Here is a 16,692-nt window from a genome sequence, read left to right on the forward strand (position 1 = left end):
TACAGAGCAAGTTACCCAGTTTGGGAGAATATGGGTTGGGGAGAAAATTGGATGGAAAGTGCTTGATTTAATACCGAAATATGTAAACGAGGAAGCTCACTTGCTATTTATTAATCTGGGCTCTACAATTTATGTCAGTGGAGCTCATCTCTCTGATTTAAGCTATTGATTCTGTGACTTGACTGTGCATTGGTCCACTAAAAGGAACATCAGTGACAGAACGGAGTTGAGCTTATCTCTTACAATTACAGAGATGTGACGCAGGGATGGGCAGGATTGGCAGCTTAATGTTCCAGGGTATAGATGCTATAGGAAAGATAGAACGAGGATCGGGCGTGGCGTTTTTGACTAAGGATAACATTACTGCTGTACTCAGGATATTCCTGGGAATACCTCCAGGGACTTTATTTGGGTAGAACTGAAAAATAAGAAGGGGATGATCACCTTATTGGGATTGTATTATAGACACCCTAATAGTCAGTGGGAAATTGAGAAACAAACGTATAAGGAGATCTCAGTTATCTGTAAGAATAATAGGGTGGTTATGGTAGAGGATTTTAATTTTCCAAACGTAGACCGGGACTGCCATTGTGTTAATAGCTTGGATGGAGAGGAATTAGTGTGTACAAGAAAATTTAAGTATGTGGATGTACCTACTAGAGAAGGTGCAAAACTTGACCTACTCTTGGGACTTAAGGCTGAGCAGGTGACTGAGGTGTCAGTGGGGAGCACTTTGGGGCCAGCGATCATAATTGTATTAGTTTTAAAATAATAATGGAAAAGGATAGACCGGATCTAAAAGTTGGAGTTCTAAATTAGAGGGAGGCTAATTTTGACGGTATTAGGCAAGAACTTTCAAACATTGATTGGGGGCAGATGTTCACAGATAAATGGTCAGCTGGAAAATGGGAACCCTTCAAAAATGAGATAACAGGAGTCCAGAGACCAGTATATTCCTGTTAGGGTGAAAGGGAAAGCTGGTAGGTGTAGGGAATGCTGGATGACTAGAGAAATTGAGGTTTTGGTCAAGAAAAAGAAGGAAGCAAATGTCAGGTATAGACAAGATAGATCGAGTGACTCCTTAGGGTATAAAGGCAGTAAGAGTATACTTGAGAGGGAAGTCAGGGGGGCAAAAAGGAGACGTGAGATAGGTTTGGTAGTACGGTTAAGGAGAATCCAGAGGGATTCTACAAATAGATCAAGGACAAAAGGATAGCTAGAGAAAGAATAGGTACCTGTTAAAGATCAGCAAGGCTGCCTACATGTGGAACTGCAGGAGATGGATGGGATACTAAATGAGTATTTTGCATCAGTTTTAACTGTGGAGAAAGATATGAAAGACAGAATGTGGGGAAATAGATGGTAACATCTTGAAAAATGTCCATATTATAGAGGAGGAGATGCTGGTCTTAAAATGCATAAATGTGAGGTGCTGCATTTTGGAAAGGCAATGGTTAGGTCCTGGGGATTGTTGCTGAACAAAGAGACCTTGGGGTGCAGATTCATAGTTCCTTGAATGTGGAATCGCAGGTAGACAGGATAGTGAAGAAGGTGTTTGGTATGCTTTCCTTTCTTGGTAGGTGCATTGAGTAAAGACGTTGGGAGGTCATGTTGTGGCTGTACAGGTCGTTGGTTCTGCCAGTTTTGGGGTATTGTGTGCATTCTGGTCTCCCTGCTGTAGCAAGGATATTGTGAAACGTGAAAGAGTTCAGAAACTATTTACAAGGATGTTGCCAGGGTTGGAGGGTTTGAGCTATAGGGAGAGGCTGAACAGGCTGGGGCTGTTTTCCCTGGAGCATCGGAGGCTGAGGGGTGACCTTATAGAGGTTTACAAAATTATGGAATGTATGGATAGGTTAACTATATGTATGGTCTTTTCCCCAAGGTTGGGGGACTCCAGAACTAGAGGGCATAGGTTTAGGGTGAGAGGGGAAAGATTTAAAAGAGACCTAAGGGGGACCTATTTCATGCAGAGGGTGGTGCCTATCTGGAATGAGCTTCCAGAGGAAGTGGTGGAGGCTGGTACGATTACAACATTTTAAAAGGTATCTGGATGGGTATATGAATAGGTGGGGTTTAGAGGGATATGGGTCAAATGCTGGGAAGTGAGACTAGATATATATCAGATATCTGATCAGCATGGACGGGTTGGACTGAACGGTCTGTTTCTATGCTGTATATTACTATGACCTGATGACTCTCTTCTGATCTTTGTTCCTCAAAACATCAGGAAAGGTTTATGGAACCAGCAAGTTTATTGCAAGGTGATAAATAGCTGTATACAAGAAAATACGAGGCTGAAGACAAAAGGAATTAACTGTCTAATCCATTTTTCTCCAAGTCTAATTTGGCTTGAAAAGCTGGATGAATTGGGAGTGTGTTGCTGAGAATGAACCTCCATACATGACATGGGTTATAAAACCCACACCAGCAGTGAATCTTGTATCCTGCCTTTTAGCTTCTCATCAGGCAATGCCATCACTTGCAGTAGTCTGCTGTGTTTTGAACTTTTGACCTTTGGACCACTTAATTTATTAAGAATTGCTTGGAGCATTCATTAGACTGAGAATGCTATGAGAAAGTAAGAACTGCAGGTACTAGAGCTCAGAGTCAACCTCCACTAACGTTATCTACCGTATCTGTTGCGCCAGATGTGGTGTCCTCTACACCGGGGAGACAGAACGCCAACTTGCGGACATTTCAGAGAACATCTCTGGAACGTCCACACTAACTAACCCTTCCGCACAAACCAACCCTATCACCCTGTGGCTGAACACTTCAACTCCCCCTCCCACTCCACTAAGGACATGCAGGTCCTGTGCCACCTCCACCGCCACTCCTTAACCGCCTAGAGGAAGAATGCCTCATCTTCTGCCTTGGGACACAGCAACCACATGGGATTAATGTGGATTTCACCAGTTTCCACATTTTCCCTCCCCCACCTTATCCCAGTCCTAAGCTTCCAACTCAGCACCTCCCTCTTGACCTGTCCATTGTCTTTCTGCTCCACTCTCCTCTGACTTATAACCTTCTCGCCGCCTTTCATCTACCTATTGCATTCTCAGCTACATTCCCCCCCAGCCCCACCCCCTGCCCCTCCCATTTATATCTCAGCCCCCTGGCACACAAGCCTCGTTCCTGATGAAGAACTTATGTCGGTTCTCCTGCCCCTCGGATGCTGCCTGACCTGCTGTGTTTTTCCAGCACCACACTTTCGATTGTGAGAATGCTATGATCTATGTTTTTTGTATTTTCATACGATGTGTTTAAATCTTTGCCCCAGCATATCTCCCTTTATTTGTACTGTTCTAATACTGCTCTGCATTTTGAAATAACCTTTCCCTTGTATATGCAGCACATTTTGCCAAGCAAGTAGGAAGTGCCAGGAAGAAGTATAAAATTGCTCCACCATCAGTTACAGGATCTCCTGATTTTGAAAGAATATTTCGTGCACAGTAAGTTTTATAATATCTATTAACACTGAAGAATTGACTGAAGATTTCCTTCTTCCAATTTTACCCAAATGAAATTGTGCTTAAGCTTTCAGTGTGGTCATTTTAAGACTCTCGTTTTATCATCAATAAAAAAATCAAAAGGATGTTCTTACTGCATTTTTCTTAATTAACTGTCTTGTTAGGCATGAATCAATCTTGGGTTTTTCTTTCTTTCTTTAAAGTTAAATAATTAGCAGGGTTTTCAAGTTGAGAACATTCCTGGAGAAGAGCAAGACCTTGTCTAGATAAACATTCTGAGCAACGCTGCCATTTCCATGACTCTGGCCATTCAGAACGATAGCCTCAGTTCCCAATAACCCAGTCTGAACTGCACTAGATCACAAAGAGTAGGGGAGGACTAGTATTTGGCAGCCAGTACAACAATAAGTACCTTATACACAGTTACAATCACATGCAGGAACAAAAACAGACTCTCAAACACATTTTCAGTTTTATTAAGTAATTAACCACTTTCTTCTAATTTTTTTTGTCTTCCTCTCTTGAAAGGCTTGACTTTTTTTTTGCTTTTCAACTTTAATCAAGAATTGGTGCAGGTATCAATGAGCCTCATTAAAATCTTTTGAGTAAACTTTTAATCATGGACCACATCACAGCTGAGCCTGTTTTGACTTGTTTGTAACCATTGACGTGGTTGGCTGCATCTTCCTCATCCAAGCTCTTCCTCATTGTTGCCCAGCTAAGGGGGCACTGATCCTACCTGTATCTATCTAATCATAATCAGGAAATTGCATTCAGTGGCTTCTCATCCTGCTCTACCTCATTTCCTCTGGTGTCTCCAAGTTATCCATCCTTGGCCCCTCAGTGACATGATCTAAAGGCATGGCATTAGTTTTCACATGTATGCTGACGACACCCAGCTCTACCTCACCACCATCACCACTACCGCATCTCTTGACTCCTCCCCTGTTGTTAAACCGTCAGACTGCTTATCTGATATCCAGTACTGGATTAGCAGTAATAAAAATACTTTGAAATTGGAAGTCATTGTTTTCAAATCCCTTCCAAACTCCACTCCCTAGCCATGGTCTTCTACCTATGTCCTTGGCAACAGTCTGTGATAAAGACAATCTGTTTGCAACCTTGGAGTCACACTTGACACACCAATAAGCTTCTGACCACATTTGTGCTGGCTAAAGAATGCCCATTCTCCCTCCATAATATCACTTCTCCTGATTTCAGCAGACCTACTGCTAAAATCCTCATCTGTGCCTTTTGTTACTTTATTATTCCAACGCACATCTGTCTAGTCTCCCACGTTTCGGTCTCTGTACATTTGAGCTCATCTGGAACTCCTGTCTATGTCTTAACTTACAGCAAGGCACTCTCCTCTATCACTTAAGTATTCACTCAACTCCATTGGTTCCCCATCTAGCAAAGTCTTAGAACATAGAACAATACAGAGCAGAACAGGCCCTTTGGCCCTTGATGTTACGCCGACCTGTGAAGTAATCTAAGCCTATCCCCCTACACTATCCCATCATCATCCATGTGCTTATCCAAGGGCCAAGGGCTGTTTAAATGTCCCAAATGTGGCTGAGTTAACTACATTGGCAGGCAGGGCATTCCACACCCTTACCACTCTCTGAGTAAAGAACCCGCTTCTGACATCTGTCTTAAATCTATCACCCCTCAACTTGTAGCTCTGCCCCCTCGTACAAGCTGATGTCATCATCCTTGGAAAAAGACTTTCACTGTCTACCCTATCTAATCCTCTGCTCATCTTGTATGTCCCTATTAAATCCCCTCTTAGCCACCTTCTCTCCAATGAGAACAGACTCCAATCTCTCAGTTTTTCCTCATAAAACCTTCCCTCCAGACCAAGCAACATCCTGGTAAATATCCTCTGCACCTTTTCCAATGCTTCCACATCCTTCCTGTAATGAACTGGACACAATATTCCAAGTGCGGCCGTACTAGCGTTTTGTAAGGTTGCAGCATGACATTACAGCTCTGGAACTCCATCCCTCTACCAATAAAACCTAACACACACGGTATGCCTTCTTAACAGCACTATCAACCTGGATGGCGACTTTCAGGGGTCAATGTACAGGATCTCTCAACACATCCACACTACCAAGAATCTTTCCATTGACCCAGTACTCTGCCTTCCTGTTATTTTTCCTAAAGTTAATCACTTCACATTTATCTGCTTTGAACTCCAAATGCCACCTTTCAGCCCAGTTCTGCAGTTTATCCAAGTCCCCCTGCAACATTCTTCCAAACTGTCCACTACTTCACTGACTTCAGTGTCATCTGCAAACATACTAGCCCATCCACCTATGCCTGTGTCTAAGTCATTTATAAAAATGACATGACAAACAGCAGTGGTCCCAAAATAGATCCTTGTGGCACACCACTAGTAACCGGACTCCAGGCTGAATATTTTCCATCAACCACCACTCGCTGCTTTCTTACAGAAAGCCAGTTTCTAATCCAAACTGCTAAATCACCCTTAATCTCATGCCTCTGCGTTTTCTTGAACAGCCTACCATGTGGAACCTTATTAAAGGATTTACTCAAGTCCATCAACTGCCCTACTCTTGTCCACAAGCTTGGTCACCTGCTCAAAAAAACTGAGGTTTGTGAGACGTGATCGGCCCTTGACGAAACCATGTTGACTATCTGAAATCAAATTATTTCTTGCTAAATGATAATAAACCCTATCTCTTATAATCCTTTCCAAAACTTTTCCTACAACAGAAGTAAGGCTGACTGGTTTATAATTACCTGGGTCATCCCTGTGGCCTCCTTGAACAAGGGCACAACATTTACAATCCTCCAGTCCTCTCTACTAAACCTGTAGACAATGATAATTCAAATATCAAAGCCAAAGGCTACAACACCACCTCCCTAGCTTCCAAGAGAATCCTCAAATAAATCCCATCCGGCCCAGGGGACTTGTCTACTTCTAGAATTGATAACACCTCTACCTTACCAACCTCGATCCTTTCTAGTCTAATATCCCGTATCTCATTCTTCTCCTCTACAATAGTCTCCTTTTTGAGAGTGAAAACAGTTGAGAAATATTCATTTAGCACCTCTCCAAATTCCACAGGGTCCACACACAACTTCCCATTTCTGTCTTTGGCCCTATTCCTACCCTAGTCATCCTTTTGTTCCTCACATACCTATAGAAAGCTTTAGAGTTCTCCTTCATTCTACCTGCTAAAGACAGCTCATGTCCCCTCATTGCTTTTCTTAACTCTTTCTTTAAATCCTTCCTAGCTAATCTGTAACTCTCCATCACCTCATCTATACCATCTCGTCTCAATGTCACATAAGCCTCTTTCTTCCGCTTAACAAGAGATGCAATTTCTTTAGTAAACCACGGTTCCCTTGCCTTATCGCTTCCTCCCTGCCTGACAGGGGCATACCTATCAAGGACACGCAATATCTGTTCCTTAAACCAGCTCCACGTTTCAACTGTACCCATCCCCTGCATTTTGCTACCCCATTCTATGCCTCCTAAGTCTTGCCCTATCACATTTATAATTGCCCTTACCCCATCTATAATTCTTGCCCTGTGGCATGTACCTATCCCTTTCCATCGCTAAACTTAACTGAGTTATGGTCACTCTCTCCAAAGTGCTCACCTACCACTAAATCAAACACCTGGTCTGGTTCATTACCAAGCACCAGATCCAGTGTGGCCTCCCCTCTTGTCGGCCCTTTGACATACTGTATCAGGAAACTCTCCTGCACACATTGGACAAAAACGGATCCACCTGATGTACTAGAGTTATAGCATTGCCAGTCAATGTTGGGGAAGTTAAAGTCCCCCATAATGACCACCCTGTTCCTTTCACTCCTACCCAGAATCGTTTTGCCGATCTCTCCTCCACATCCCTGGAACTATGTGAGGCCTATTTTTAAAAAAAAGCTCCCAGCAGTGTGACCTCTTCTCTCCTGTTTCTAACCTCAGCCCATATCACCTGAGTAGGGGGGTCTTCGACAAAAGTTCTTTCAGCCACCGTTATACTGTCCTTGACTAACGAGGCCACCCAACCCCCTCTTTTACTGCCTTCTAAATCCTGGAACCTGCAACATCATTCATGACCCTGCTGTATCCATGTCTCCAAAATGCCCACAACATCAAAGTCCCAGGTACCTATCCATGCTGCTAGCTCACCTATCTTATTCCGGATACTCTTGGCGCACTTCAAATCTGCCAGCACACTCCTGACCATGAAATCCTGTCCCTGTCCTTCCTACTCACATTCTCATGTATAGTGAAACTACACCTCAGTTCCCATCCCCCTTCTGAGCTCGTTTAAACCCACCCAAAATATCACTAGCAAATTTCCCATCCAGGATATTATTTCCCCTCTGCTTCAAGTGAAGACCTCCTGTTTCTAGAGGTCCCACCTTCTGCAGAATGAGCCCCAATTATACATGTACCTGAAACCCTCCCTCCTGCACCATCCCTGCAGCCACGTGTTTAGCTGATATCTCCCCCTGTTCCTTGGCAAGGGTAACAAACCAGAGCTAACAACTCTTTGTTCTAGCACTCAGCTACAACTCTTTGTTCTAGCACTTGGCTTCAACCCTAGCTCCCTGAAATCCTGCCCTACATCCCTATCCCTCTTTCTACCTATGTCATTGGTACCTACGTGGACCATGACTTGAGGCTGGTCACCCTCTCCCTTCAGAACCCCAAAGATACGATCTGAGACATCACTGACCCTGGCACCTGGGAGGTAACACCAACCGTGAGTCTCGTTCATTCCCAATGAACCTTCTATCTGACTCTCTAACCATTGAGTTCCCCAATGACTAACACACTCTCCTCCTTTCCCTCCTGTGCAACCAGGGACAGGCTCTGTGCCAGAGACCTGCACCCCACTGCATACCCCTGGTAAGTCGTACCCCCCCAACAGTATCCAAAACGGTATACATGTTTTTCAGGGGAACGACCACAGGGATCACTGCACTGAATGGTTTTTCCCCCTTCGAACAGTTACCCAGCTTTCTTCGTGCTGAGGAGTAACTACTTCCCTGTATCTCTTATCTAGCACAGCCTCTGCCTCCTGAATGATCCAAAGTTTATCCAGCTCCTGCTCCCGTTCCCGTTCCCTAATGTGGTTTTGGAGGAGCAAGAGTTGGGTGCACTTCCTGCAGATGTACTTGGATGGGACACTAATGAAATGTCATTCCTCTCCCTGCACTGCCATCCCTGCTAATCCCCTTATAGACCATAGATGCAGGAGTAGGCCATTCAATATGATCATGGCTGATCATTCCTAATCGGTATCCTGTTCCTGCCTTATCTCCATAACCCTTGATTCCACTATCTTTGAGAGCTCTATCCAACTCTTTCTTAAATGAATCCTGAGACTGGGCCTCCACTGCCCTCTGGGGCAAAGCATTCCACACAGCCACCACTCTCTGGGTGAAGAAGTTTCTCCTCATCTCTGTCCTAAATGGTCTACCCCGTATTTTTAAGTTGTGTCCTCTGGTTCGGCACTCACTCATCAGCGGAAACCTGTTTCCTGCTGCCAGAGTGTCCAATCCTTTCATAATCTTATATGTCTCAATCAGATCCCCTCTCAGTCTTCTAAACTCAAGGGTAAACAAGCCCAGTCGCTTCAGTCTATCCGTGTAAGGTAGTCCCGCCATTCCAGGAATTGACCTCGTGAACCTATGCTGCACTCCCTCAATAGCCAGAATGTCTTTCCTCAAATTTGGAGACCAGAACTGCACACAGTACTCCAGGTGTGGTCTCAACAGGGCCCTGTACAGCTGCAGAAGTACCTCTTTGCTTCTATACTCAATTCCTCTTGTTATGAAGGCCAGCATGCTATTAGCCTTCTTCACTACCTGCAGTATTCGGAAAGTAAAAAAGAAGAGAAGCTTACCTGATGTGTCCCTGGTGATTAAGGTTAGAGGAGCTTGATGGGTCGGAGGCCCTACAAAGGTAGGGTCTCGGTTTTAGAAAACACTCACTTATATAGCTGGAGGGAAATAAAGAAAAAGTCCCTCCTTTCCCAGAAACCTCTGCTCTCTGATGTCAGATATAAGACTCAAATCAGTGACTCACTGCTCCTGACAGGCCCCTGGTCCAAGTTCCTGCTCTTCCTGCTGGTGCTGATAAACAGGAATGGATTGCTTTTAAAATTCTCATCTTTGTTTTCAAATCCCAATGTGGCTTTGCTCCTCCGTATCTCTGAAACCCTCTCCAACCCCACAATCCTCTGAGATATGTGTGCTCCTTTTAATTCTAGATTCTTGTGCATTCCCAGTTATAATTGCTGCATGGTTGGTTACAAAGCTCTAGAATTCCATCTCTGACACCTCTCCACCTTACTTTTTAAAACATTTAGCCATCTGGCCTCATATCTTATTTTTTGGCCCAGTGTTATACTTTGCTTTGTAATTTCACCTATAATGTAAACATACCTTTTTTATGTAAAAGGTGCAATTATAAATAAGTTATTGTTGAAGCTGGTCTTGTTCTGTCAAATATCTACAAATGCATATATTTTCCAATTGGTTCGATACCAATCAGGAGCAGGGTCAAAGCAGATTTTCCTTTCAGCCTCACCGTCCCTCATACAGAGAATTGAAGCAAATTGTAGAGTGGTATTACTGAAAGTGTTTATGATACAATAGCGCCTCGACATACAAACGACCTCGTTTATGTACAAATCGGTTTACGAACAGGATTGTACGTAAAATTTTGCTTCAACGTACGTACGAAATTCAAGGTACGAACGCAAAAAGCCTGTGTGCGACCACGTGGTTTCATTGTTCTGCTTTGCTACGCGCTTGTTGAACGCAAAAGCTCTTGGACCCCGCGTGATCTCACTCAGTTTGTCTTTGGCACATGCGCTGTGAACAGCCATCCAAGCATTCTTACGCTATCCGAACAATGGGAAAAATTGATTCAGTTCCAGATCAGGTCCCGGAACAAATTAAGTTCGTAAGTCGAGGTGCTACTGTATTTCATAAAGAGAGCTTTCTGCCAGTTTACTAACTCATTTTTATGTTAGAGAACTATGGTTTGTTCCCTACATATAGTGGGTTTATTGTGAATAAACCTTCCATGGTGTTTCAGGGCTAGAAGGATAGGACAGATGCCTGGCTAAGGAGGGACCGATTTAGGAGGGTGGCCAACATTGTGTTGGAGTTGGGCAGGAAGGGAGCCTGATTGGGGTGGTAAAAAGAACAACCTTGGAAACAGGATAGTCGTTATGCTCCCCCTAAGCTGAGGAGCTTTGCAGCAGCCTGCAGATTTTCTCGTAGGCCGAGGGCAGGCTTAAAGGTACCACATTGGTGTAGCCATGCCAAACAGTTTAAAGGCACACATTAATAAGTCACACACCACACTGAAAGGTTAGATGGGCCATTGGCCCTGCAGTTTTATATGAACTGACGTTTCAGGGGATGGGAGTCTGGTCAGAAATATTGGGATATTTAAGTCTGGTGTTGACAAAGGTACAAATGAGGTAACAGATGAGCCAATGTGGCTTGGAGTTAAGGCAAAAGAAGTTATGATTTTCCTGTAAAAAGTATGGAGCTTGAGATTGAACAGGAGGCAGAGGTCATATGTTTTTGGAGACTTTATTATAATCGATTTTATTTTTATAAAACACTGTGAGAGAACCTTCCCTTTTGTTCCACTTGGAGTAGGAAAAAAAGTTGAGGTTTTATTTGCTTACAGATACAATCTTTGATTGCCAATAATTAACGTCAGTCAGTCCCTTACCTTAATTGAGGCATATCCATATAATGATATGGTGCTGGTGAATAATTCAGAGCAAACCTTTAGACAACATAAGATTTGACTTCACATGAACATGAATCATTTGTGTGTAATTGTATTGTGATGGCTGCTTGCTCAGACATAAATTAGTGGTACGCATCATCAAGGTGAATAAATTCAGTTTGCCCTTTCCTTGCCCTCCTTCCACCATTAGCTTGCCCAGAAATACTCATTCACATCTATCCAGTGCATTTCCTAAATGTTCTGTCTTCACACGTGAGCTGCGATAACAGCTGCACGAGAACTATTCACCTATGGAGGCCATCACAACCAAGGCTGGCCCCATCCCTATCTGTAGATAGTAAGAAGTGCAGATGCTGGAGAGTCAGGCAGCTTCCTCTGGCAGCTCATTCCAGTATCCTGACAAATATTCCGATCAGAAACGTCGACTCCTCCTCCTCCTCCTCCTTGGCCTGCTGTGCTTTTTCCAGCTCAAATCCCTATCCACCCCATCCATACCTGACACCTGTATATGTGCCATATCCAGCAAAAAAATTTAGAAGGACCAGAAATGGAAATCCTGGTCTAATTTCACCCTTTTAAAAAGGGAAGTATTTTTGACTTAAAATCTTTAAAGTGACAAGCAGCAATATGTTTCTTTCAAAAGGTAATTTAATTTCTGGTGAAATCGGAATCATGGAATCATACTGGCCCCCCTGAAGAGCATCTACCCATCCAGATGCCTTCTAAATATTGTTTGGAATGAGCTGCCAGAGGATGTGGAGGAGGAGTAGTCCCCACCACTTCCTCTGTGTGAAAAGGTTGCCCCTTAGCTCCCTTTTTAAAATTTTCCCCTTTCACCTTAAACCTATGCCCTCTAGTTTTGGACTCCCCTATCCTGGGAAAAAGACCTTGGTTATTCACCTGACCCTTGTAGTGCTCTGACTGTCATACCTTCCTCTCAAAGCTCTGGCTTTGAATCCCACCCCAGAGCTAAAATGCCAAGGAAGCTGCATTCCTAATGTGGCCAAACACGTTGCGTATCAAGCTGCACCTTCATTCAGCACCTACCAATGGCAAAGGTAAGAATGAGAGAGGGGTTAATGTACTGGAAGAAAATTTGGAGCTTCTAGCAGCACTATCCATGGTTCCAGAACACAAGACACATGTAGAAAGTGCATACTGCTGCTACAGCTCTGACTCCGAGTTAGCTGTAACTCACAACTTAATTGTGAGCTTAATTGTGTTCATAGCTTAATTGTGCTGCATTTCTTTTTTAAAGAATGTTTTCTCATGGAGATGTTAACAACAGAGCAATAAATCTCAGCTAGAACTTATTTTTTAAGTAAGGTTGTGTGTGTGGATGGTGAGCACAGAATCAAGCTGGACAGAATTCCGGTTCAACCTCTGCCCTCTCTTTGCTCTTGTAAATTGGCAGCGTGGATCTTGATTTCAGTTGTAACAGAATAAGATTCAAGCCTGTTCTCAAGGATCTAATGTAGAATAAAGGGAAAATGACAGAAATTGAGGCTGGAATAGGCCATTTGGCTCTTCCACCTGCTCTCTGTTCGGTAACATCATGACTAATCTGGGTGGCTTTATTTTCACTCTCCTACCCATCCCCAAAATCCTCGATCCACTCGTCTAACTCAACTTTGAGTGGATTTAATGGTACAGCTGGCAGTGCTCGCTGGGGAAGAGAAGTTCCAAAGACCAGTGACCCTCAGAGAAATTTCTACTCAGACCACTTGGCATCATGGTAGCCCACAAACCCGCCAACACAGTAAAACTGCAGCTAATGAACTTGAAACACCCTGTACAGACAACAAGCAAAACTAATGACTGCAACAAACACTACATTGGACAAACAGGCAGAAAACTCACCACCAAGATACATGAACATCAACTAGCCACAAAACAACATGACCCTCTCTCACTAATACCCTTACATACCGATGAGGAAGGACACCACTTCGACTGGGACAACACATCCATCCTAGGACAAGCCAAACAGAGACATGTACGAGGTTTCCTAGAAGCATGGCGTTCCAACCAGGACTCTATCAACAAACACACTGACTTGGATGGGATTTACCACCCTGAGAAAAAAACAGGAAATGACATCACCAATCCAAAGAAACCCAAACGTATAAGTAGAAAGCAGGAATCATCAGCAATGCATTAGCCGACCAATGTTGCTAGCCTCAGTACACATGAGCTACCTGGAAAAAAAATTGGCCTGATTTCTGTTCAGTAATCTATTCTCTAGACAAGTACATACTTGTAACCACAGCCTATTTTTGAAATTAAAAACATACTTTGTTCATAAAGATATCTTTATACACATTGAACTGAACTGCTTTAGTGACAATCAGTAACATCTCACTGAAGATGTTACCTAGTATGGTGACAAAGCGTCTGAAAATGAACTTCAAACTCAACATCCAGAAATTTCTCCTCATTTCCATCTTAACTGGAAACCACTTAGTTTGAATCATTGCTCCTTAGTCCTAGATACAAGGGGGCCATCCTTTCAGCATTTATCCTGTTAAACTATGCTAGGATCCTTAATGCTTCAACAAGATTACCTCTCCTCCTTCCAACTCTTCCTCATAAGACAAATTCCTCACTCCAGAAATCCGCCTAGTGAACTGCTTCCAATACAAATCTATCCCTCCCAGGTAAGGTGATCAAAACTGTACTTGTACTCTAGATGTGGTGTCGGTAATGTCCTGTACAGTTGAAGCCAAACTCTTGTACTTTTATATTTCATTCCCATTGCACTAAAAGCTGATATTCCATTTACTACCTTGATTATATTTACTGTGTCTGTGTGCTGAATTTTCTTTTAGGATTCATGTATAAAAGTGACCAAGTCCCTCTGCCACCATATTTTGCAGTTTCACTCCATTTCAATAGTACTCTACTCTTCTTGCCGAAGCAACAACCTCTTACTTTTACATGTTAAGCTCCATTATACTCATCAGGTCTTATAGCATCAGCAGGGATGAGGCGATAAAATATTTAATGTTTAAAATTTGTCATCTTTCATCAGAGTTGTGTGGAGATAATTCCCAACATGATTCAGCACCTTCAAGGGAGGTTAGGAGAAAATTTGGGGTGGACATTTCGAAGCAATTTTAATTAAATATTTTGGAAACATCCATTGAAATTGATTTCATGCTTGTTGCTTTTAAATCCCTGCAGGCAGAACTCTGTTGAATTCTATCCCGTGTTCTTGGTTGTATTTTGGACTTCTGGAATGTTCTTTAATCAAGGTGAGTAGTAATGTTTTCTAAGAAGCGGTCTTTCCAAATACACACTCTTGGTCTTCAACAAAGCCAGTTCATTTGCATGGCATCCATTATCTATGAGGCATAGGCTGAACATTTTCTCCATTGTTTCCTTTATATGGAGGTTAAGTTGAAGGTATTCTGAAACTTGGTGATTTCCCTCCCACCATCTACTATAGCAGAATCATGGACATCTGTAGGGAACAGGGAGACCGAAAGAAAATGAAAAATAGCTAAAAGTTTTCTTAGTTTCTAACATGGTTCAGTGGATAACTGTAGCAGCCAGGGCAAATACTAAGCTGTGTAGTGTGGACAAGTCTCAGGATTCCTTTCCTGGTCAACGCTGACATAGCAGATTTCAGCCCAGTTAGTAGCTGACCAATGTTGCTAGCCTTAGTACACATGAGTTACCTGGAACAAAATTGGCCTGCTTTCTGTTTAGTGATCTATTCTCTACTTACTTGTAACCACCAGCCTATTTTTGAAATTAAAAACATACTTTGTTCATAAAGATATCTTTATACACATTGTCACTAAAGCAGTTCAGTTCCGGACTGTAACATACGAAAAAAAACAAACCCCGGAGTTTGACTGTATGCAACAAATAAAGCAAAGGCATTTCTTACTTGTGCAAGATTTTATTGACATGAGACACTGGGAAGGTCCAATAACTGCACGGGCCCCCATTTAACTTCAGGAGAAAGCCCTCAGACAGTGGTTTTTCCCCAGTTTGCCTTGGCAGCAGCTGCCACGAGTTTTAGTGCAGCCCTCAGCACATAGTCCTGGGCCTTGGAATGTGCCAGTCTGCAACACTTGGTTGAGGTCAATTCCTTTGCTCTGGAAAACCAACCAGTTTCGGGCAGACCAAAGAGCGGCTTTCACGGAGTTGATGGTCCTCCAGGCGCAATTGTCTCCGTATCAGTCCTGGGAAGCAGACAATAGAGCACAGAGTCCTGTGTCACGGAGCTGCTTGGGATGAATCTCAACAAATATACATCTAACCACTAGACAAAGACAGGATCAACCTTGCTTGTGATGCTACTGTGATCGATGATGTTGCCAAATGTCACTGCCTGAACTCATCTGAAGTACAGTTCGGTCAGCAAACCTTTGAGAACCTGCAAATGGAAATCTCCAGAAATTGTTGTAAGAAGAATATCACCTCTGTAAACCTTTTCAAATAATCCTTACCAGGAAAAAAAGTCTCATCAAGGCATGTTTACATATTTAAAGGGTGACTGCTGCTGATCTCTTTGAGGAATTGCTGAGCCCTGTCAGCATGCTGAAAGCTGAATAAACATCAGCAGCTAACTACCTTTAATGTAGGATGCCCAGCACTTTTGGCAAATTCAGTCAGCTCCCCAGACTGTCAGATGTGACTGCTTTCTACTCTCTCCCCATGCAATAGCATTAACACCTCCTAAAATCAAAGGGATAAAAATTACTGAAATATGATCAAAATGTTTGTGATTATGCAAACTTATTTGATGTTTGTAAGATTTATGACTAACGGGGTCTGTTGAGATTAATCTTTTTAGATTTGTTGTGTGGTACCATACATTTCTCTTTTTATTTTTCTCTGAAGAATCGGAGCAAATTACGTTCTTCAGGCTGAAATTATAATCTAAAGTTTGATTAATGCACTCGTGGACAGTTCATCACCAAAACATTTCAAACGACTGTAATGTAATTAGGTTTTCACTGAATCTGTACAGTGTGGAAGCAGGTCATTCAGCCCATCGAATCTGCCCCAATCCTCCAAACAGGGCACCCCCGTCCCCTCAAATCCTGCATTTCCATGGTTAATCCACTTAGCCTGCACATCCTTGGACACTATGGACAATTTAACATAGCCAATCCACCTAACCTACACATCTTTGGATTGTGAAGGGAACTGGAGCACCTGGAGGAAACCCGCGCAGACACTGGGAGAATGTGCAAATTCCACACTGTCAGTCGTCAGAGGGTGGAATTGAACCTGGGTTCTTGGCGCTGTGAGGCAGCAGTGCTAACCACTGAGCCACCGTGCTGCCCACAAGTTATGTTGTTGTACCAAACATGAGTATTGCTGAAAAAAGGCAATTTGTCAGAACTTTTCAACTTTGCACCGTTCTTCTTTTCAACCTATGAAGAATTCTGCAGACATATGGATCGATGGATTTTGATTCTCTTGCTTTAATAA

General features: G+C 43.0%; 1 protein-coding gene across 1 annotated transcript in view; it reads left to right on the plus strand.

Annotated features, from left to right (window-relative positions):
- The window catches only part of mgst2 (microsomal glutathione S-transferase 2), a 52,119-nt gene that overhangs the window by 6,558 nt on the left and 28,869 nt on the right, over window positions 1-16,692 (plus strand). The window contains exons 2-3 of the mRNA XM_043674109.2: window positions 3,356-3,455; window positions 14,425-14,495. Coding sequence (XP_043530044.1) covers window positions 3,356-3,455; window positions 14,425-14,495 — 171 coding nt within the window. The remainder of the gene's footprint in view (window positions 1-3,355; window positions 3,456-14,424; window positions 14,496-16,692) is intronic.

Source organism: Chiloscyllium plagiosum, unplaced genomic scaffold, assembly GCF_037043375.1.
Source record: "Chiloscyllium plagiosum isolate Xiang-an unplaced genomic scaffold, Cpla_swu_hap1 HiC_scaffold_36, whole genome shotgun sequence".
Classification (NCBI taxonomy): domain Eukaryota; kingdom Metazoa; phylum Chordata; class Chondrichthyes; order Orectolobiformes; family Hemiscylliidae; genus Chiloscyllium; species Chiloscyllium plagiosum.